At 46.5% G+C, this 24,518-nt stretch overlaps 1 protein-coding gene across 1 annotated transcript; it reads right to left on the bottom strand.

Moving 5' to 3' along the window:
• Positions 1 to 3,698: 3,698 nt before the first annotated feature.
• NYX (nyctalopin) lies at positions 3,699 to 21,656 on the bottom strand. Its single transcript, XM_032426497.1, has 2 exons — positions 21,620 to 21,656; positions 3,699 to 5,107 (listed from the first exon to the last, which is right to left on the bottom strand). Exons 1-2 carry the CDS (start codon positions 21,654 to 21,656, stop codon positions 3,699 to 3,701), a joined length of 1,446 nt encoding a protein of 481 aa, XP_032282388.1.
• Positions 21,657 to 24,518: the final 2,862 nt, after the last annotated feature.

Genomic DNA, 24,518 nt, shown 5'->3' with positions numbered 1-24,518 from the left:
TGGGGGCCTGACACAGAGGTGGGTGGATGGGGGCTTTGATCGTCCTCATGAAACGTAGGCAGGGAGACCTCTTAGAAATAGCCAGGGAGCTTGCTGAGAGGGAATTTTCCAAAGATCGAGCTTCCAAAGATTTGAATACTGTAAGTCGAGTGTTTGTGTGGAAAACATTTTTTAAAGGGGAAAATATGAACCTTTTATCTTGACGTCTTCTCTCCCCTTTTTTTTTTTTTTTAAGATTTTGTTTATTTGACAGAGAGAGAAAGAGTACAAGCAGGGGGAGCAACAGGGAGAGGGAGAAGCAGGCTTCCCGCTGAGCAGAGAGCCCCGACATGGGGCTCCATCCCAGGAACCCTGGGATCATGACCTGAGCCAAAGGCAGATGCGTAACCAACTGAGCCACCCAGGCGCCCCAGTGCTTCCCTCCCCTTTCTTGAAAGAACCAATTCAATGAGGCCACAGCCTTCCTACTGGCTAGAGCAAATACTGTCTTCAAAGCCTAGTTGGGGTGCCTGGAGGAGAGAAAAGACTGAGGCTACTGGCTTGCCTGCCAGATTTCCCCCTCGAGCCTCTATTTCTCCTGACAGTTCTGAGAAGTCCAGGCTTGACTCTCTTAATCAGGTGAGCTGCCTGGAGCTGCTCTGAAGTGCTGCTCGTGTTCATCAACATTCCCAGTTCTCCTCTCTCTCCGGACACACAGGAGAACCACACTTCCCTGCCTTGGGGAAGTTAAGTGTGGCCATGTGACATTTTTGGCCAATGAAGGGTGAGTAGCGACACAAGTCACATCTGGGTGGAAGCATCTGAGAGCGATGCATGCTGCTCCCAAGCTTTCCTTCTGTTGCAGCAAACCCTAGAGCTCGTGTTTGGATAACAGTGTCTGAAAACAGCAGATCCTTCATCAGCTTGGGTGCTTGAGCAGAGCACATCAGCCCACATTGGACATGTGCATAAGCGAGAAATAACCTTCAGGAAACCACTGGAGTTTGGGGATTGTTTGTTACCACAGCATAAAATGGTCCATCCAGACAGGTACACCTCATTTTCCTGAACAGAATCCATAGCCCCTTAGGATTTCTCAAGGTACTATTAGCCAATGATGGGCTGGGCAACTTAATGAACTCAAAACTGGGAACTCCACTCCCTGTTCTCTCACGAAAGCTCATAATGGCCACACTTCACTGGGAACCCGTTCCAGGAGACTCTGGATCTGTTGGCAGTAAGTAACTCCCACGTTCCCAGAATTCTACTGGGCCGGGTAGTTCTATAAAAATCTGTTTCCCCGGAGGCTATTTCAGTGTTGAGACTTGTTCAAAAACATTCAGTCAAACAAATGTTCATTAAAAAGCTGGCCATCTAACCACCAGGCAGAACTGGAGCAGCAGAATAGAGGCTGACTCTCGGGAACCGGCTCCAAATGAAAGAAAGGACATTTCTCCCGAGGCGGCATCTTATTCCTCAGTAACACGGGCTGCATGTCTGCCACGGACTTCCATGGTTACCCAAGCGCGCAGATCTGGTCTCCAGGATTCTCATGTTCCTTACCCAGTTACCATGGCCACAACACACGGTTTGAACAAACAACATTTCTGACCTCATCTGGTTCTCGCATTTGAAAAGTAAGACATTTGGAGAATGAATTCATTTTAAAACATTAAAGTCAATCGGCGGATTTGGAATTTTGAGTATCGCGATCAAACGAACACAAGGAACCTTTTTTTCCACTCAGAGGAAAAAGAATGGCTGCCTAAAAAATCATTTTGACAACAGCTGAAATTTCAAGACAGAGTAGATTTTAAACAACAGTATTCTATCAATGATAATGCTCCTGATAGGAAATACATGCTGTGGTTTTAGGGGTGAAGGGCTGTGAAGTTTACAACTAACTCCAAATATATACGGCAAATACAGTAAAATGTGAACAACCGGGAAACCGAGGTGAATGGCCAAAGTGTTCACTCTACTATCCTTGCAACTTTCCTGTAGGTTTGAGACTTTTTGAAATAAAGAGTTTCAAAAAATCATGCATGCTCCAGAACACTGACTTTCAAACTTTCTTAACAATAGCCCACAAAATATAAATTGTATGCAGTGATCCAGACACAAGATACACACATACACATATCATCTGAACAAATGCACACAAATTCAATAAAGTTTCACAAAACAATACCTGTTACATGTAAGACTCTGTGACTTTTCTGTTCTATCTTGTTTTTTTAAATGCTGGTTGTGACCCATTGAGGTGACTGACCATGAATGGTCACAACCCATTCGAACACTCCTACCCTCAGAGGTGCTTTCTGCAACATTTCTAATACCTAGTATGACCTACAGACAAAGAAGAAGTACTATCTCCATGAAGACCTGACAGTTTTGCGCACCCTGAATTATGTGGGCTTTGAAAACCCAGCTCTTCATACACAGGAATTCAGGACATTAAAACTAGAGATTTCGAGGGCAACCCTGTTGGGAACCCTCTCACTCATGAGAGCTTTTTCTGTATCCTCACTTAAAAAAAACCCTATCACTTTACTCTCAAAAAAACAAAACAAAAACCTAGGGATTTCGAGCATGTTGACAAATGCCGTCATTATTACTTGTGTGTGGACAGGACTGTGAGCAAGTATTTAGTAGACATACAGCATTTGTTCTGGCACTCAGGCCTGGGGGCTTACAGTTGGCCAACTCCCCCCCTGGGAAATCTCTGTGGCCCCCTTCCCAGCTACTGGCTGCCTCATTGCATCCTGGCCATTAGTCAACCCCAAAGTGTGCTGCCCATAATAATTTCTGCACCTAATGCCCTGCATCTCTGCGTTCCCGACACTCTTCCCACAAAACCTAAGAAAAGAGGATTTTGTGGCCTCCCTGGAGATTCACAATGCATGTTTGCATATGAAAGACTCTAAAAAGTCCTGCAGTACAGAAACTTGTTTAACTTTTTTTTTTAATCTTAGGATTTTACACACTTATTTGTACACGGAAAACCCATCCCCCCTTTTTTTCTCTACCCTGCCCTAAAGTTGCTTTGTGGCTAAGGCCACCCCTGGGAAGAACTGTGGAGTAAGTGAAATGGATCTTTGTTTTCAATGCCTCCTAACACATTCCAGACCCCAAGAACCACCGCCAACCCCTTGGGTCTAAGTTCCTCTCACATCCCCCTTCTCTCCTGTTCTGTCCATCTTCCTAGACTCTAGTGTCCTATGCCCCTGGATGAGAGGGAGAGCAACTGTGGTAGAAAACAAAGGGACTGGGCTTAATGGGCTGTCCCACCAGGAAAACTGACACAGTTCTTAGTACTTAGCCACTGGCTTGACTCTAATTCAGGCACTGCAGTCTCGGTTTCCTGGAAGATGGGGGCAAGGGATCGGGGTAGAGCCCTGTAGCCCTAGGGGCTTCCAATTCCTAATCTTCTCACTGGAGGGCTCTGGCTTCTCTTCTCCAATCGATGCCCATGTGACATGAGCAGAAATCCGTTCCTCTCCCCACCTCCACCCCATCCCCGGCGTGGCATTGCCCAGGGTTCTCCTCTTCCTAGAGCCATCTCTGAAAGTAAACTGTCCTTTCCATCCTGGGCTGGAATTTTCACCACCTGCCCCCAACCTGTTCCCCTCTCCCCCCACCACACACACCCTGGAGGCCAGTTAACTACACTTTCCCCCACTGGGCAAGGCAATCTGGGCTACCCCAGTGAGGCAAGGTCAGTCCACCTGTACGACAAACACCACGCGCTGGGCCGCGCTGAGCAGGAGACCAGAGCCGAGGAGAAACCGGGAGTTGTGGCCCGAGACAACCACCCCAGCGGAGGGAAGGCTGTCGGACAGGGAGGTGTTGAGCGGCCCCTCGGTGGTGTTGGCCACCTCCTCCACTGGGGCCCTCGGGGCCAGCAGCTTGGAGAGGAGGCTGCTGAACCTACTCACGGTGGTGGCCTCTGGCTCTGGGGACGGGCCTGGACTGGATGCGGTGAGGTTCAGCTCCTCGGGGTCCACACACTGGCCATCGGAAGAGCGCCCAAAGGCCACCTGGCTGAGGTCCAGGCCGGCCACGGAGCCCGGGGCGGCGCACGGCACGTCGGACACACGCCCGGAGCTCTCCATCCAGTCCCGCAGCCACTCCAGGCGGCAGTCACAGCGCCACGGGTTGCGGAAGAGAAAGAGGCGGCCCAGGAAGAAGCCAGGCTGGAAGGCGGCCCAGGCCAGCACAGTGAGGTGGTTGCCATTGAGGTGCAGAGCGAGGAGGCCCGAGAGGTTCTGGAAGGCGCCCTCCTCCACGAAGGCGATGCTGTTGCGGTCCAGGTAGAGCAGCTCAAGCTCGGCCAGGTCGGCGAACCAGGCGCGCGCCACAAGGCCCAGCGCGTTGCCGCCCAGGTTGAGCGTGCGCAGGCGGCGCAGGCCTACAAAGGCTTCGGCGGGCAGCTCCGCCAGCAGGTTGTCGTTGAGCAGCAGGTGCTCCAGGGCGCCGCAGTCGCGAAAGGCGCCTGCGTGCACGGCGCGGACGCGGTTGGCCTGCAGGCTGAGCGAGCGCAGGCGCCTCATGCCCTGCAGCGAGCTGGAGGCCACCGCCTCGATGCGGCTGCGCTCCAGGTGCGCATGCGTCAGGTTGGCCAGGCCGCGCAGCGCGCCGGGCACGCGGCGGAAGAGGTTGTCGAAGGCAGCGAGCTCGCGCAGGGCGGGCAGCTCGGCCAGGAGGCGCTCGGGCACGGTGAAGAGGCGGCAGGAGGCCAGGTCGAGGCGGCGGAGGCGGCTGAGTGCGGCGAAAGTGCGAGCGTGCAGGTAGCGCAGCTCGCCGTTGTGCGCCAGGCGCAGCTCGGCCAAGCGCGGCAAGCCCTTGAAGGCGCCGGGCGTGATGAAGGACAGGTTGTTGTGGCGCAGCGACAGGCGGCGCAGCGACGGCAGCGTGCCGAAGGCCCGCTCGCCCAGGAAGCGCAGGCCGTTCCAGTCCAGGTCGATGGAGGCCGCCTCGCACGGAAACTCGGCCGGCACCCGCAGGAGGCCGGCGCGGTCACAGCGCACGGAGCAGCCGCGCTCGGTACTGCTGCAGGCGCAGGCGGCGGGGCAGGTGCGCGTGCAGGCCTCCTCGGCCCAGGCACTGGGCAGGCCGAAGACCACCGCTGGGAGGTGGGGGGGGGGGGGGGGTGGTAGAGAAGACAGAAAAGGAACAACCATCAGCCTAAGGGTCGCCCCAGGAAAGTCCTACCTGTCCACGTGGCAGGGTTCTGCCCTGCACCAAGTTCTCACACCTCCTGCATAACCGCGCTCTCCGAATGGCCTCTTTCCAGCTCCCAGACCTTACACACGCAGGCTCCCCACCCACGGCGCCCTCCCCTTTGCTTTCCAGTTATCTTCACCAGCAAAAACCAGCTGGGATTCTGGCATCTGACCCAATTCTAAACATTCTCCTGACTGTAACAAAACTTGGTACTCTCCTAGAGTTCGGCCTAGAGGGTTCACTGCATGCACAGGGGGACCTGGAGGGCATCACCGTGGTCTATGCCCCAGTCCTGCGCTGCCCAGTGCCGTAGTCACTAGCCACATGTGGCTACTGAGCATTTGAAATGTGGCTAGCCCGAACTGAGATGTGCTGGAAGTGTAAAATACACACCACGTCTCAAAGACTTAGTACCAAAAAAAAAAAAAAAAAGTAAATTGTCTCTTCAATAATTCTTATACTGATTACATGTTGAAATGATATTTTAGATTTACGGGATTAACTAAAATATTAAAATTAATGTCAACTGTTTCTTTCTACATTTTTAATGGGGCTACTTTGAAAATTTAAACATTTGTGGCTTGAATTATATTTTTATTGGTGCTGCTCTAGTCCCTCCCGCTATAAGAATTCAATTTCTGAAACCCACCCCACCCCCCATTGAGAAAATTAAGCCTCATGAAGAAGAGTGAATTAGGAAACAGGAGGTTGGGCAAGAAAGAAAACCCTGTCAGTCTTTTTTTTTTTTTTTTTAACACTACATTTAAGCCATAAGGACAGCATTCTAAATGAACAATGACCTTCTTACACATCTCAAAAAAATAACTGTGGACACTGTGGAGTTAATTTTCATTCACCAGCCCTTACTCTCTAGAGACTTTTATACATAATCACAGGAAAGAATGGTGCTTATAAATTAATTTTGTTCTGAGCATATGAATGGAGAATCAGATAAAGACTTCAAAAGCCCTCCAGGAGGCTTGCCACCTGCAGCAAAACAGAATGGTAGCCAGAGGTCCCAAGCCCCATCTTGAGTTCCAAGGGAAAAGGCAGTGTGAAAGATGCCCACAAGTTTTATTTTCTGGCCAGGAGCAGCTCGCAGGTGGAGTGCGCTCGATCTGAAATACCTGCAGAAGAACAAAGGTACCCAGAGGTAAACCTGACCACTGATACTTATAATTTCTAGCCCTCCTCAGCAGTACTCCCAAATTCCTAGCAAACAACCTGACCTACCATTCAGTCCCTCCCACTGTGTACACATTACCCTGCCTTGGAGCCCTTGTAGGAACCTGAAGGTGTGGCCACACAAGGAGTGGGCAGAATATGCTTGCTTCTGCCTCCGTGGCTTTGTTCAGCTTCCAGTGCCTTCGGTACATTTGTTGTGGACACTCCGTGTTTTTTCAGCTGCTAGGAAGGGGTTCAGCTATTTCAGACTTGGCTGGAGAACACTCAGCCCTTTGAGCAACCTTTCTGTTATAAACTGTAGCTTAACTGTAAACATTCTGATGTTACAGAGGCTTGACTTAGCTCTAACCTCTCCCTAAGAACTGTGAACTAGACACCAAGCTTCCAGCAAGGTTCTTGGACCCTGTGCTGAGCTTGACTGTAAACAGGGCAGCAGTTGGGCTAGAGAGACACCCTTTTAGAAAGACAGAGCCAAGAATATAACCTTAACTCCAGGCGTCAGCGGGACAGGGGTGGGACCTTTTTCTATCACAACTCTTCCAACTGGGTCAAGTAGAAGGCATCAGATTACCTTACAAATAGTCCTTCATTCTACTCTCTTCTCCTTTTTAATTAAGAGAAGTGCACTCTCAACCGTATGACTCATGTTTCTACTCCACAATAGCTAACATTGTTCCGGGCACACTAAATGTTTGCAGAATTAAATGGAATTGATGCCTTCCTCTGTAATGATTCCTCCTGGAGGATGTCATTTATTAAAAACAAAACAAACAAACAAAAAAAAACCCTTGGCTTTGTCAAGAAATTCCTGGGATTATGACAGGGATTAGTTAATAAAATGGAGCTGCCAATTTTTCTAAAACACATGCAACAGGGATGGGAGTGAAACTTTTTATTGTGTATCCTTTTTATCTTTTAAATGTTGAACTATGTGAATGTATTCCCTATTTCAGAAAATAGATTAAGATTTATTTTAAACTTTAAACACTCGAGATGTTGTCACTATTAGAGACCTATTTTCAACCTCTGACACTTTAAGAGCCATTAGGAATTACTAATTTACTGGATTACTTAGTGAAATTTAAATTAAATCAAGTAAATTCTCAGAACAGACAACCAAAATCCAGTACTGATTTACCCAATATGAAGACTAAGTATATGCCTAATGATTCAAAAAAGCAGGGCACTAAAACAAAATTTAAAAAAAAATAACATATTTGGGTGAGTTCTACCTACAATAATGGCAGAGTGGCTCATATCAGACTAACATTCCTGCTGATAGCTAGTGTAAACTCTGAAAAAATATTTAAAGAAAAAATGTTTGAAAGCACTGGAGAGCAGCCTAAACAGGCAACCAGAGTAGATACAACCCTTAAAAGAAGAGAAGCTGAGGCACCTGGGTGGCTCAGGTGGTTAAACGTCCAACTCTTGATTTCTTGATTTCAGCTCAGGTCATGATCTCAGGGTCGTGAGATCAAACCCCCAGGTCGGGCTCTGTGCTGGGCGTGGGGTCTGCTTAAGATTCTCAATCTCCTTCTCCCTCTGCCCCTCCCCCTCCTTCCCTCTCTAAAAAAATTAATTAAAAAAAATAAGAGAGGCAAACTAGGTGAAGACACACATTTATCTGACTTTTCCTCTTATACCTGAATAACACTGTGTGTTAACTACACTGGAATTTAAAAAAAATAAATTATAAAAATTAAAATGAAAACTGGCTTTTCCTCTTAGGGCATTTTCAAGTCCATGCTGCAGATAGGGAGTAGAGCTCAAGGAGAAAGCAAGTCTTCTCAGGCTGACATGTTAGAAGTCACAGTATTATAGCGGCCACAGTGGCTGGAAATTGAAGAGGGAAAACATGGAAAAGAAGGAGCCACAAAATTGGCATACAACTCCTCTTAGATCCTTGTTTGAGTCCCAAAGTGCATATATGTGGGGTGACTCCAAGGAGCCAAGAACTGAAGGCCAAAAGAGCTAACCAAAGATTTCAACAATTTCCCAGTAATGGGAGACAGATAAGGAGTTCAAGGTCCACCAAGTTAGAAGGGCTTATAAAATACCTCAGGCTTTCCATTGAAACCCCAGAGGGTCACACCTTAGGAGTGAAGACCATTTCCCAGGACAAAGGGCAAAACTGAACTAAGCCTACCCTAACAAAGCCTAAAACTAAGCCTCCTCAGTATCAAGGTGACCTGCCAGTAATTTAAGTGAATGCCATACAAAATTCAGTACTCTTCAAAGGAAGATATAGACTCTAGAATTCCTTATAACTACTACCTATGATATCTTGTATACAAATAATACTAGATACGTGAAGAAGTAGCAAAACATGACACTTACCGAAAGGAAAAAAAAAAAGTAGTTAACAGAGGCAGACCCAAAGACTGCCCAGAGGTTAGAATTACCAAACAAGGATTAATTATAAATATGTTAAGGAATTTACAGAAAAAGATGGATATAATGGGTGAAGACATGGAGAATTTGAATTTTAGAAGAGATATGGAAACTAAAAATGAACCCAGTGGAAATCTTAGTACTGAAATAAATAATACAATATTTGAAATTTTATTTTTTTAAAGATTTACTTATTTTAGAGAGAGAGCAGTGGGGAAGGGGAGAGAGAGAGAAAGAAAGAGAGAATCCTGAAGCAGACTCCCGGCAGAGCACGGAGCCCGATGCAGGGCTCAATCCCACGACTCTGAGATCACGACCTGAGCCAAAATCACCAGTTGGACATCCAACCAACTGAGCCACCCAGTCGCCCCACAGTATTTGAAATTTTAAAAAAATCATTGAATAAGAAAAACAGATTCGACACAGCAGAAGAAAAGATTTCATGAAGAGAGGTCAATAGAGATTACAGAAGCACAGGGGAAAAAAAAGACTGGAAAAAATATGATTGGAACTTCAGTGACCTGTGGGATAATATCAGGCAATTAGACTAACATGCATGTATTTGGAATCGCAGAGGACAGAAGAGAGAATACAGCAGAAAAATAATTGAAGACAATTTCTAAAATTTGATTAAAACCAAGAAGCCCAGCAAACCCCAACTAACATCACACACACACACACACACACACAAATATACTTCTAGACACATCATAGTCAAACTGCTGAAAACCAAAGACAAAATTCCTTAAAGCATCCAAAGAAAAAAGACTTTATATAGAGTACACAACAATAAAAATGATGACTGACTGCTTATCAGAAACCACCTGTAAGACAATAAAATGTATCTTTAAAAAAATTTTTTTAAGTAAACTCTTTGCCCAATGTGGGGCTCGAACTCACAACCCCGAGATCATGAGTCCCATGCTCTACCAAGTGAGCAGCCAGGTGCCCCCTGGAATTGTATCTTTTAAAGTGCTGGAAAAGGGATGCCTGGCTGGCTCAGTCAGTTAAGCATCCAATTCTTGATTTCAGCTCAGGTCATGATCTCAGGGTCCGAGATCGAGCCCCAAGTGGGGCTCCGTGCTCAGTGCAGAGTCTGCTTGTCCCTCTCCCTCTGCTCTTTCCCCCACTCTCTCTCTCTCTCTCTCTCAAATAAATAAATAAATAAAATCTTCAAAAAAAAATAATAAAATGCTGGAAAAGGGGCACCTGGCTGGCTCAGTCGGTGGAGCATGGGACTCTTGGTCTCAGGGTTGTGAGTTTAAGCCCCACACTGGGTGTGGAAATTACATAAATAAAAATAAAAATAAAAAAATTAAGCGCTGGGAAAAAATCAAATCTGGCAACCTAGAATTCTATATCCAATAAAAGTATCTTCAGAGATGAAGTAAAATAGAGATACTTTCAGGGTAACAAAATCTGTGAAAATTCATCCCTAGCAGATCTTCCACACAACAAGAAATGAAGACATTCTTTAGCCTGAAGGAAAACGACAACTAGAGGAAAATCAAGTCTATGGAAAGGAATGAAGAGCAATGGAAATGGCCAATAATGTCACAAAAAGACTACTTTTTTCTCACCTTAATTGCTTAACAGATAAGTGACTGTTTAAAGCCAAAATAACAATGCATTGGGGAGTTTATAACATATGTAAATGACAAATATGACAACAAGAGCATAAAGGATAAGAAGGGAGGTAAAACTGAATTGTACTCTTATAAGGATCCTACATTATACATGAAGCAGTATAAGATTAATTCAAGGCAGACCATGATAAATTAAAGATGCATATTGCAATCCCTAGAAAATAAAAAAAAAGAATCTTGACCCCCATCTCACACTACACACAAAAACTCATTTTAGGTGGACCACAGACCTAAATGTAAAAGCTAAAACTATAAAGCTTCCTGAAGACAAGAGAATATCTTTTGTGACCTAGTGGTAAACTAGGTCTTCTTAGAGCCAAAAAGGAAAAAAAAAAAAACCATAAAAGAAGAAAGTAATAACTTGGACTTTAACAAAATAAAAAAAGTCTGCTCTTTGAAAGACACTGTTAAGAGGATGAAAAGAGGGGTGCCTGGGTGGCTCAGTCGGTTAAGCATCCAACTCTTGATTTCGGCTCAGGTCAGGATCTCAGGGTCCTGGGATCAAGCCCCGAGTTGAGCCCTGCATTGAGCCCCACACTGGGCTCCACACTCAGAGAATCCTGCTTTAGGATTCTCCCTCTGCCCCTCCCCTCACTAGCTCCAGCGGGCGCATGCTCTCTCTCTAAAATAAATAAATGATTTTTTTTTTTTTTAAAGAGAGAATGAAGACAGGCCACAGACTGGGAGAAAATAGCTGTATATTTTCTCTGTATATATCTCATAAAAGACTTGTATCCAAAATAGATAAAGAACTCTCAAAACTCAGTGATAAGAAAACAGACAACCTAATTAATAAATGGGCAAAATATGTGAAGAAACACTGGACCAAAAAAAGATATACAGAAGGCAAATAAACATATGAAAATATGGTCAACATCATTAGTTGTTAGGGAAATGCCAATTAGAATTGCATCCTATTAGAATGACTAAAATTATAAAGACTGACGTCCAAGTGTTGGAGAGCATATGGAATAACTGGGACCCTCTTACAGGGTTGGTGGGAGTGTAAAATGGTACAACCACATTGGAAACAATGTGGCAGTTTCTTTAAAAGTTAAACATAACACCTACCTTATGATGCACCCATTCTACTCCTGGGGAAATAAAAGCATATGTCCATACAAAAGACTTGGGCATGACTGTTCACAGCAGATTTATTCATAACCCAGAACTGGAAACAACATAAACACCCACCAAGTCTGAACAGGTAAATTATCATGTATCCACATAGTGGAATACTACTGGGTGATAAAAAGAAATGGACGAATCTCAAGATAATTCTGCTGAATGAAAGAAGCTGAACAAAAAAAGGTACATAGTATCTGATCCCACTTACATAAATATTTTTCTGTAGTAACAGAAAGATCAGTGGTTGCCCACGGATGGATGGGGAGGCAGGGAGGGACAGGAAGGAGGGATTATACAGGGGCATGAATCTTGGAGGTAATGGATATGCTATTTATCTTGATTGTGCTGATGGTTTCACAAGGGTACACTTCAAATATGTTCAGTTTGTTAAATGTCAATTTTATTATATTTCAATGAAGTTTTTTTTTAAGATTGTTTGAGAGGGAGCACAAGAGAGCATGAGCGAGCACGTGGAGGAGGGCAGAGGGAGAGAGAAATTTAAGCAGACTCCACGCTGAGTGCTGAGCCCATCACAGAGCCCCACGTGGAGCCCCACATGGAGCCCTACAGGGGTGCTCGACCTCACGACCCTGAGATCACAACCTGGGCTGAAACCAAGAGTCAGACACTTAACCAACTGCACTACCCAGGTGCCCCAATAAAGCTGTTTCTTAAAAAAGATATTAAGGAAAGTAATACAGTATGTGTGTGTGTATACACACACACACATATGTACATCATACATGTATGTGACTTGTATACAGAATATAAAAACAACTACAAAAAGACAACTAAATAAAAATGGGTAAAAGAGGGGCGCCTGGGTGGCTCAGTCGTTAAGCGTCTGCCTTCGGCTCAGGTCATGGTCCCGGGGTCCTGGGATCGAGCCCCACATCGGGCTCCCTGCTCCGCGGGAAGCCTGTTTCTCCCTCTCCCTCTCCCCCTGCTTGTGATCCTGCTCTCGCTGTGTCTCTCTCTGTCAAATAAATAAATAAAATCTTAAAAAAAAAAAAATGGGTAAAAGAGGGGCGCCTGGGTGGCTCAGTCGTTAAGCGTCTGCCTTCGGCTCAGGTCATGATCCCAGGGTCCTGGGATCGAGCCCCGCATCGGGCTCCCTGCTTGGCGGGGAGCCTGCTTCTCCCTCTCCCACTCCCCCTGCTTGTGTTCCCTCTCTCGCTGTGTCTCTCTCTGTCAAATAAATAAATAAAATCTTAAAAAAAAAAATGGGTAAAAGACTTGAACACTTCACGAAAGAATATATTAAGTAGCCATTAAGCACATGAAAAGGTGTTCAACATCGTCAGCCATTAGGGAAGTGCCAATTAAAACGACAATGAGATTTCCCTATACACCCACTAGAATGGTAACAATTCAAAAGACTGACAACCCCAAATGCTGGCGAAGATGTAGACCAACTGGATTCTCTTACATGGTTGGTGGGAGTGGAAAATAGTTCAGTAACTTTGCAAAACTTTGGCAGTGTCTATTAAAGCTAAACATATGCCTACCCTACGACTCAGCAATTCCACTCCTAAGTATTTACCCAAGAGAAATAAAAGAAAGGTCCACATAAAGACTGTACAAGAATGCTCATAGTGGCTTATTCATAATAGATAAAAAGTGGGAATTACCCAACAGTAGAGAAATGAAAGGGAACAAACTATTGATACAAACAACAAAAACATTATGTTGAGCCAAAGAAACTTGACACAAAAGAGTACATACTGTAGGATTATACTTCTATGCAGTCCCAGAACAGCTGTTGGCGGTGGCTCTGGGAGCTCAACAGAATAAAGCCTGCAGATGGACTCCATCTCAAAAGACAGCATATATCTATAACACATAGTTTAGGAATGTTATAGGAGCATGTATCATGCAGTTCAAATTAATCAAATTTTATGGGTTTCTTTTTAATTAGTGTTTGCTCAAAGCTAAGCTTGCTACCTTTTTTCATTTCATACAACAATCTGCAAGGTAAGTATTATTCTCTTCCTCTCATGAAGGAGGAAACTGAGGTTCAAGGTGGTTAAATGACATCAACCTTTGGTTTTTGTCTTTCCATTATGCTGTACTCTCCTCCACCTGACACATCTAGCCTCTCTGAGCTTCCGTCTCTTTAACTGTAAACTGAAGGGCCTGCACTTCCTGCCCTTTGGGGGCCCTTCCGGCTCTCATTTTCCACGGCTGGGCAGCAGCTGTTGCCAACCACCACCTCTAAGAAAAAATACCCCAGTTGGAGCCCCATGGGTCTCTGCCGCCTCCTCCCAGACACAGCTGTTTGGACTGCAGATAAACATTTGACCTAAGCAGAGCCAATCAGATTCATTCAACACGGCCCACTGGCCGTGAACATGGAATGGACAGTGAAATCGTGTGAGCATCATCCAGTACAGCACTGGGACCAGGGTCTGTACCAGAGCCACGTGCATGTCAGAGTTGTAAGGGAGCAGGACTCAAAGGCAAGGTGAGGAAGGACAAAACCCAACGTGAGAATCACAGTGATGGAGATCAAAAAGAGTGGGAAGTTGCTAGCCAGCTCTCTAGTTCCCAGAAGGCCCGGCTATAGCTGTTTCTATGGCAATTCCCCGTTTCCATTTTACAAACCCACTCAAACCATCTGCGTGGACAAGTGGATTTCTGTTCCTTGCGACCAAACCATCTCTGATAGTAGTGGACGTTTGATATGTTTTCTGGCTACCCAGCACCTTTTAAGTACTCTTTCTACATTTAGGGAATTTTCTACATTGTAAGTCCTGCCTCCTCAAATTAGAAGCCAGAAATTCTCTTTCCCAACATCCCTTGCAGTTAGGGTCCAGGCACGTGACCTAGCTTTGTTGATCAGACACCCCCAGGGACACTTGGATTTAGAAGTAAGTGCCAGGCAGAAACCATTTTCTGGCCAGGATGATGGCAGAGGCATCTGGAATTCAGGCTCCCGGAGTGGAATTTCTGGCACCCAGCACCCAGCATGGTGCCCATGATCTAACAGGTGGGTCCACCCGTGGTGGTGGCCTCAGGGCCTTTGCTGGAGCTGCCCTGCTCCCTGGTTTAGGCATTGCTCTGGGCAGTGGGCCTCCAACCAGGAAGACTGAGAACACCTCACATCCCTGAACAAACCCTTTCTTGGCTTCAACGGTACCTTAAGCAGGTACTGTGGTTTGCAGCAAGAGTCCAAAACACCATCGGAAGTAAAACAGGTCCCGTTAATTTCTCTCGTACCATCTCCTCCTTCTGGCCCCTTCCCCTTTCCCCCAAAGAACCTCGTGAACTCCCCACCTTAAAAGAGAAAGCTACTCAAATTCAGCACCAGGCAGTGCCCCTTAAGCAAAAGGAAGCTCCTTGTTATTCATTGCCACAACATATAGAATATGGAATCAAAATTTGCTTAGTCCATCCCTGATTTTTCCAAATGCAAATGAAAAGGGGCCTCTCCTGTCGTAAGCAGCGATTATTCCAAAAACAAATCTCGGCTGTCCAGGGCCCAGTTCCATGGGGATACCTTGGCCAGAAAAACATTTACCAAATTAAAATAAAGATCACAGTTTGTGAGAAGTGAAGGTTAAACTCCCTGCCAGTTGCTTAGCAATTTCTGTTCACACACCAGTATTTTTGAGAAGGATCCGCGTGGAAATCTGAAAAGGTTTCAGTGCTTTCATTCCCAGTCTGACGTTGGGAGAGGAAGATGGGAAATCCAGCCAAACTGGCCCAGGCTCAGGACTGGCCTCTGCTCAGCCAGCCTCTCTGTCACAGCTCGGGCGGGATACACATGTGGGGCTTTCCAGAGCATTCAGTCTGGAAACACTCATCCTGAGGGCACGGCCTCTCCAGTTCTCTCATAAACTCTGATGACACTGCCTTTCATCCCTGCCTTCTCATACTGCTTTTTGGGGCTTTTTGTTTTGCTTTAACCTCAGCCAAGCTTTCTGAATCTCAGTTTCCTCCTCTGTAACAGGTGGACCATTATGAGGAACGGATGAGTTGTAAAGCTCGAAACAGCTGTGAAAGCATGGGCTAAAGCTAATAGCAGGCTCCATGAGGCACTGTTGTCACAGGATTAAATCTCACCAAGCGACTAGTACTTCAAGGACCATGTGGAGATCTGCCCCAAAGTGGAAAGCAAGACACCAAGTATGAGAATAGTGAAGTTATTACAAGTAGACTACAAGGAAGAGTCTAGAATGGTTCTCTACCTGGGCTGCACATTAGAATGAACTGAGGAGCTTTCCAGCCACTCACAATGCTCGGGCCAGACACCATACCAATTAAATCCGAATCTTCAGGGGTGGAACCAAGCACTGTGCTCCACGGATGATCCCAATACACAGCCCAAGTCAAAAACCAAGGGTCTAGGTGGACCAACTTTATAAAAATGGGATTTATCCATGCGGTATAAAATGTTACAAGGTGTAACCTAGAATTACCATATGCCCCAGCAATTCCACTCCTAGGTATATACCCAAAGGAAGTGAAAGCAGGTGTTCTAATAAATACTTGTGCATGATTGTTCATAGCAGCATTATTCACAATAGCCCAAAGAGGGAAACAAATGTCCATCAACAGATGAATGGATAAACAAAATGTGGTCTGTCCACACTGTGAAAAATTATTCTGCCATAAAAAGGAATGAAGTAGTGATACACACTACAATGTGGACGAACCTCAAAAACATTATGCTAGGGGCGCCTGGGTGGCACAGTCGGTTAAGCATCCTACTGGGCTCAGGTCGTGATCTCAGGGTCATGAGATCAGGCCCCACATCGGCCTCCGAGCTCAGCGTGGAGTCTGCTTGATATTCTCTCCCTCTCCCTCTGCCCCTTCCCCCTGTGTTCTCTCTCTCTCAAATAAATAAATAAATCTTTAAAAAAAACAAAAACAAAAAACACATTATGCTAGGTGAAAGCAGCCAGACACAGAGACTACATACTGTATGATTCCATTTACATGAAATACCCAGAATAGGCAAATCCTAGTAGATTAGTGAGTGCCAGGGGCTGGGTGTAGTAATAATGGGGAGTGACTGCCTAATAGGTACAGGGTCTCCTTTCGGGGTGATGAAAATGTCTTGGAAATAGAGGTGATGGCTGCACAACATTGTGAATGTGCTAAATGCTGCCAAACCATACACTTTAAAATGGTTCATGGTTTGGGGCACCTGGGTGGCTCAGTCAGTTAAGCGTCCAACTCTTGATCTCAGCTCAGGTCTTGATCTCATGGTCACGAGTTCAAGCCCTGCACTGGGCTCCACGCTAAGTGTGGAGCCTACTTTAAAAAATAAAAAAAATAAAGAATTTAAAATGGCTCATGACTGGGGCGCCTGGGTGGCTCAGTCGGTTAAGCGTCCAACTCTTGATTTCTTGATTTCGGCTCAGGTCATGATCTCAGGGTTGTAAGATCGAGCCCCCACGTCGGGCTCCATGCTGGGCGTGGAGTCTGCTTAAGATTCTCTCTCTCCCTCTCTCTCTGCCTCTCCCCCCACCACGCACACAGGCGCACTTTCTCTCTCTCTCTTAAAAAAAAAATGGTTCATGGTTAATTTTATGTTGCGTGAATTTTACTTCAATAAAATAAAATAATAATGAATGTTACAAGGTGTCCTGAATCTAGGCAAATACCAGAAATGGGTCCCTGCTTTTGTTTTCTGGTCTGATGTGCTGGCCAGCCCCCACGCTGCAGGGAGGCAGGGAAGGCTGGGCTCAGATGCCCCACAGAATGTTGTCTTAATGCAGACCAGCTGAGGAATTTCTCCTTCATAGGTCCTCTGCTTTTCAGATATGTGCTTTTCCCCCTTGAGGTCTGCTAAGGAGAACAGTTACTCATGGACTTTCCAACCACAGGCTGAGTTTGAAGTGTTTCTTCATCCTCATTGTTTTCAAAGAACTTGTGCCTCACGAAACCAAAATAGCAAGGGAAAATATGGTCAATTTTCTGCTTTCAGCAGAATCTATTCAGCCACTTTGGCTCTGGAAGTCATTCTCCTCCCGCTCCCAGCAAATGCTATCCTGGTTGCTCCTCAGGCCAAGACCCAGTGCTGGATTTTCAAAACGAAATGAGTGGGGGGCAATGGAGAGGCAGTGGGGGAGACCATCCCATGGCCTCTGACCTCACGATAATCCCGGAACTTCCTCCTCATACCACAAAGGTTACCTTTTGTAACAGTAAAGAAAGAGAGGATAGTGGATTCACCCCTCAGCTTTGCTGATTAATGCGAGTCATGGGGGATGGAGAAACTGGAAAGGGTGGTCCGCTGACCACCTCACTGACCCTGTGGATCTTAGAGTGGAGAGCTGTCCCATCCGAGGAGCAGAACACAAGGCCCCAGGAAGGCCCCCGGGCCTAAATATTGATAATCACCCCAAACTGAAACAAATGCTCAACAACAGGGGGATGAATGATGAACAAACCAGTAGCCCCCATACAAGGAGTACTACTCTGCAATCAAAGCGAACGAGCTACTTATCTATGCAATGACGTCAATGATTCGCGCACACATACTGCCCTACACTCCACAGCGCCTGAGTCTCATTAATAAAGGATTTGTTCTCCTTGGGCTGCAGGTGCTCCCTCCCTACAGACTTCTTTTTCTCTTTTAAGTCAAGTTGATTGAGGTATAATTTACCTACAATAAAATATACCCATTTTAAGTGTATAACAAATGCAACACACCCATGTAAGCACCACCCTAAAAATGATTTAGAACATTCCTACCATCCAGAAACTTTCCTTGGGTCCCTTTGACAGCAGTCCCCTCCCCATCCACAGCTCCAGACAACCACTGATATGCTTTCTGAACTATAGATTCATTTTGCCTGTTTTAGAACTCCGTATAAATGGAATCAAATGGTTCTTTCAGTCAACATGATGTTTGTGAGATGCATCTATGTTGTCTGAATGTCAGCTGTTCATTCATTTTTTTAAAGATTTATTTATTTATTTGAGAGAGAGAGAGAGAGAGAGAGAGAGAAAGAAAGAAAGAGATCACAGGGAGGGGCAGAGGGAGAGGGAGAGAAAAACCTTTGCAGACTCCTCTCTGAGCTCAGAGCAGACTCAGGTCTCGATCTCATGACCTGAGCCCAAACCAAGAGTCAAACGCTCAACCAACTGAGCCACCCATGGGCCCCAGTTGTTCATTTTTATTGCTGAGCAGTATTCCACTGTATGAATGTACCTCAATTCGCGTGTTCAGTCACCTGTGAATGGGCATTTGGATTGTTTCCAGTTTTCACCTATCGTGACTAAAGCTGATGGAAGGGTTTGTGGGCAAGTCCTATTGTGGACATATGTTTTCATTCAGCGTTTACCTAGGAGAGGAATTGCTGGGTCAGATGGTAAGTATCCATCTCAATTGCTCCACATCCACACCAACACTTGCTATTATATTTTCAACCCTAGCCATCCTAGTGGGTGTGAAGTGGTATCTCCTTGTGGGTTTGATTTGCATCTCCCTGATGACTAATGAGGTAGAGCATCTTTTCATGTGCTTATTAGTCATTTGTATATCTTCTTGGATGAAATAGCTATTCAAAACGTGTTGCCCATATTTTAAAGATGGGTTGTCTTAGGGGCACCTGGCTGGCTCAGTTGGTAGAGCATGTGACTCTTGATTTTGGGGTCATGAATTCGAGCCCCACACTGGGCATAGAGGTTACTCAATAAAAAAAATTTTTTAATGGGTTGTCTTATTATTGAGTTTGAAGAGTTTTTGAACTATCTACAGATTTTTTAGATGCAAGACCTCTATCAGATACCGGAATGGTTCTTATCTGGGCGGTTTCACCCATTCAACAAATCCTTATAAGCACCTACAATGTCTTAGACTCTAGAGACAGCAAGGTGAATAAAACAGAAACCCTGGCCTTCGTTAAAGAGTTGTGGTTTACAGCAAGCCCTGGGTGAAGAACCCTGTAAAGCAAGGAATTGGGATATTATGCTGGGGACAGCAGGAAGACCCCGAAGGGACTGCCATAGCCAAGGGGAGAGGAGAGGCACTTCCGGTGAACCCTCCTGTCCAGAGAATTTCTGTTCCGGTTTTGTCCCAGATTTGCCCTGCCGTGAGCCACTTCTGAGTCCCCCACGACCTTGTTTTGTCAGGCTCATTTAATCATTCTTTTTTTCTCTAGCTAAGGACGTAGAACCCTATCCCTGCCGGTTTCTTGGGAACATGTCGTTCATAATCCTGTGACTTGTAGTCAAAGTAATATTGTCTGTGCTGCTGAGTGTGTTTTAAATTAAAGCGCCAGGGGATGTGGAGATGGTCATTAATTTTAAGTGCATCTATTGTTAGCAAATGATGTCACCGCTAAGCTCTCCAACTTGTCACAAGAAGTCTGGATGTATTTCGGGTTTCTGCAGCAGCAAGAACAGTTCCCGGTTTGCCGTGCGCAGGCTATGAATACTGTCTGCATTCTGTCAGGAATGGGAGAGCTTTGGGTACACATTTAAAATCATATTGGCTCAGAGAAGCAAACATTCTGTCCCCATGAGTCAATCAAACTTCATGTCCTTTCTAGGTAGGAGAAATGGCAAGGAGCTGGTTGTTCGTAATTATATGTCAACCTCTGTCCTTTGGAGGCTCCTCGAGGTAGAAAGTCATGTCCTATTTATCATAACGTTCCCTGCACCTTGTTCCAATTTGTTTTCTCATTTATTTATTGGGTCTCCCATAAAGGAATGTAAGTCTCTCAAGGACAAAAGCTATGCAATTATATCCCTCAAAATATCCCTGGAGTGTACTGAAGGTATAGTGTGTACCTGTTGATTCATTGAACAGACCAAGGTCTACTTTTTGAAAAAGTGGAATAAACGGTAAGAAGATTCTTTTTTTTTTTAAAAAAAGATTTTATTTATTTATTTGACAGACAGAGACATAGCGAGAGAGGGAACACAAGCAGGGGGAGTGGGAGAGGGAAAGCAAGGCTTCCCGCCAAGCGGGGTGCCCGATGAGGGGCTCGATCCCAGGACCCTGGGATCATGACCTGAGCCGAAGGCAGAAGCTTAATGACTGAGCCACCCAGGCACCCCAGGGTAAGAAGATTCTAATACTACCATTTTAGAATTATCTGGTAAAATTTTCTCTGCCAGCACTGCACACAGACATCTATCACTTGGGTAGTTATCACCTCAAATAATTACATTCACCCGAGGGTCAGAAAAACAGATTCTTCGTATAGAATCCTTTACTGCAGAATTTACCAAGGGATTTTTTTTTCCTTGGGCAATCTCAGATTTGAGCAGGTGGGGCTATAGAGGTGTGGAAAAAAAATTCTGTGATGAGTCTTCTTGTTATATTAAAACCCAAGTAACAATAGGACCAAAAACCTTGGGGAAGAATGTTTCAACATCCATAATGACTCAATTCCAACATGATATTTTCATTTTTTTTCTTCCTCCCTTTAGGAAGAAGGTTTAAGGGATTTTTTTTTTTTAACTAAATGAGCTTAAAGTAATATGACCACTGTAGTTTTTGGTGATTACACCAATGAATTCGTATCTGAAATTAGAATAAGAAAATGACGGGGCGCCTGGGTGGCTTAGTCGTTAGGTGTTTGCCTTCGGCTCAGGTCATGGTCCCAAGGTCCTGGGATCGAGCCCCGCGTCAGGCTCCCTGCTCGGCAGGAAGCCTGCTTCTCCCTCTCCCACTCCCCCTGCTTGTGTTCCCTCTCTCGCTGTCTCTCTCTCTCTCAAATAAATAAATAAAATCTTTTTTTTAAAATAAAAAAAAAAAGAAAATGAATTCATATCTGAAATTAGAATAAGAAAATCGCCAAAAGATTATTTCATATATTTGGCTCAGGAATTCTGTTTTTCAACAAACCAACCAACCAAACTGACTACCTGTTCTGTTTTATCTCATTCTCCATTCCCTCCCCATGATCACAGTTCAGTGAAACCTAATCAGAACTGGTGTCCATGTATGGCTTTCATGGAAGCCACTTGAAGACCAAGCTCCTTGGGTAAAAGCCCTGCAGTTTCCATGCATCTTCTAGAATCTTCTATGGGCTCCCCAACCCCTGCCCCCACTGGCAGCTGTCTGCTGGGGGTCAGAAGGAACAGGCCTTGGAACTCACCATGCAGCAGCAGGACCAGCATCCCGTGGCCTTTCATGCACCTGGTGGCTTAGAACCACCCAGCTGTAGAATCCCTACCTGAGGGGAGACAGCACAGGTCACCGAGCGCCCAGGAGGGGTCCCTGGAGAACCAGGACATACAGGCCCCTCCCCACACCTCCACACTTCCTCCTGAATGCTCTGCCTTTGCCCTCTTCTTCACACTTCTCCCCAACGATCTTGGTCTTAAGAGAAACCAGTGACAACAGCCCATCAGAAGCCCCCCATAAATTGACAGCATGGCTCTGTTCGGAAACCCTTCATCAGACTAAAACCCTGACAGCAATGCAGATGGACTCACTGACAACCCAGCAAGCAAACGGACAGAGAGGAGACCTCTGCAGAGAAGCACTCATAAATAGTCCCCAAATGTCGCTTACTGTCCTGGGGGTCTGCCTGGTCCTGCTTCTCCTCCGAGGCGCCCTTCGGCTCCCCAAGCCCATCCATCTCTCAAGTCTGGCAGCCACAGAGGCTAAAAAATGGTCCAGCAGAGAAGTAAAGGGGAGTGGGGGTGGGGGAGATGGTGAGCAGGAGTCGAGGAGAAATAGTTGCTTGTGCAGGTTCGAGTGCTTATTTTTCTTTCTCCAGATTTAATGGCAGGAAAATCCTGTATCAGATGAGGATTAACAGAGATGAAAGAATGTGTCTGCCTTTCGAATCACCAAAGCCCGGGACAGATTTTGCTGACACACCAATCGGCTTTATCTCCAGGCCTTGGCCTCTCCATCTGCCTGGCCCCTTTGTCTCCTTACCCCCCCCCCCCCCCCGCAGACCCCACCTCCTGCCCTGACCCCAGCCCCAGCCCCCAAGCAATATGCAGCCAGAAACTGGCTTCCTGCCACCCAAACAGCATTATCAGCATTTTCAACAAGGACGCGTTACATAACCTGGAGAGGTGGGGAAGGGACAGGGCAGCTTGAAATAATGATGTTTTCCCAAAATGCAGGCTGCTCACTTCCTCTCTTTGGAGTGGCTGACGGCAGATGATCCAAAACCAAGACTGTGGAGATGGTCCTTCACTACAGTAAGGCTAGAATCCTGCCTTTGGGGTTGAGGCTGTGCTAGCCACCACCTAAGGTGGCGGGTCCAGAGGCCATTTCCAGAACCTGGCTGAGGTTTCTCAAACCCATCAGGGCTCAGTTGGACTCACAGCTCCCGCAGTGTCTCCTGGGAACCAGACACCAGGGGGCGGCAGGAGCAGCAGTGGGGGCACTGGTTAGGAATGTGGAATCTCAGCACTCCCACCCCCATCCCAGACCTCTGGAATCAACATCTGCATTTTCACCAGATTCCCATGCTCGGGAAAGCCCTGGTTTAGGGGAGCGGAGGGGGCAGTTCGGGTGCCCCCCCCCCACATTCTTCTGGCCCCAGCAGGCTTGGCTGTAGGGTCCGGCCCTCTGCTCTGCTGGGACTGACCTGCCAGGGACCCAGGGCTCAGAGCCACCTGAGGGGAGAGAGCCACATCCTGGCTGGCCCAGCCTTGGCGGCCTTGGCGTGCCAGCGCTGATGGACGGAAGCCTGGAGTTCCCATCCCACAACCGGGGCTCGGGTGTGAATCTAGGCGTCTGCAGCCGCTGTGCCTGGAGAATTCTTGTTTTCTTGCACTTGGGCCCTGTAAGCCAATATATAGCTGAACTCCCTGGGGAAGACCTTCTCTACCTAGGAAATCAGACATTTCTCCCGGGGGGGAAAAGTCAGGAGCAGTCAGAGACCCTCAGTGGGGAAAGGAAGGGACCCAACCATCAGGCCAGCTAGCACCACAGACTCCAGCTGGAGAACAAGCCGCCTTGTGATCAAAAACTTGGTTCCCGGGCGCCTGGGTGGCTCAGTTGGTTAAGCGACTGCCTTCAGCTCGGGTCGTGATCCTGGAGTCCCGGGATCGAGTCCCACATCGGGCTCCCTGCTCAGCAGGGGGTCTGCTTCTCCCTCTGACCCTCTTCCCTCTCGTGCTCTCTGTCTCTCATTCTCTCTCAAATAAATAAATAAAAAATCTTTAAAAAAAAACTTGGTTCCCAAGGGGTTAAAAGCAAGGAGGGAGGGGTGGCCACAGGAAGTACCACTGACTGGCATGCCCTCGAGGAGAAACTTCAAAGATCCAGATAGCCTGGCCCCCAGCCACTCCGTTGCACCCGCACCAGCACCGGGGCTAACAATGTTGCAATGCAGTTGGTAGCCGATAAGAAGGGGCAGGAAAAGGGAGGAGGAGTATGTAAGTAAGCCCGTGAGACAGAAGTGGCCCAGGAAGCAACAGTCTGCCTTTGTAGGTGGCCTTCTGGAAAAGCTTCCATCAGCAGAGGAGGGGTGGGAAGCCCTGGTGCTTCTTTGTCATTCCTGCCGCAGGGGTTGGGGGGCAGCCTGCAGGGACACAGCTAGGGGCCCCTAGTGAAGGGAAAAGTCAAAATTCCTCCTGTGGTTCAGATGTTCGGCCGCCTCCTCTGGGCACTCTCAGAGGGGACCTGGATACTAAACCAGATTCTTTCTATTTCTCTGCCTCCGACCCCTCCTGCTTGCACACACAGACACACACACCCCACATGGAGACAAGACCATTCCACGGGGACAGAGGGCACGGGCATGTGAAGCTTGACTCCAAGTGAAACAAAGCAAAGGTGCCCTGTTTCCCCCTTTTTTTTTAAATTTATGTAATCCCCACACCCAACGTGGGGCTCGAACTCACAACGCCGAGATCAAGAGTCGCATGCTCTTCTGACTGAGCCCACCAGGCGCCCCAAGGTGCCCTGTTTCATGTCATATGAGGCAAATCAGACACATGCCCAGTAGAGCCCTGGAAGGAACTGGCAATCGCTTCATTCCATGCCTTTATTTACAGATGAGGAACCTCAGGCCCAACTGCAACATG

The sequence above is a fragment of the Phoca vitulina genome, unplaced genomic scaffold, assembly GCF_004348235.1.
Source record: "Phoca vitulina isolate PV1807 unplaced genomic scaffold, GSC_HSeal_1.0 scaffold35, whole genome shotgun sequence".
Lineage (NCBI taxonomy): Eukaryota > Metazoa > Chordata > Mammalia > Carnivora > Phocidae > Phoca > Phoca vitulina.
The sequence above is the reverse complement of the archived record's forward strand: the minus strand, read 5'-3'. Positions and strand labels throughout refer to the sequence as shown.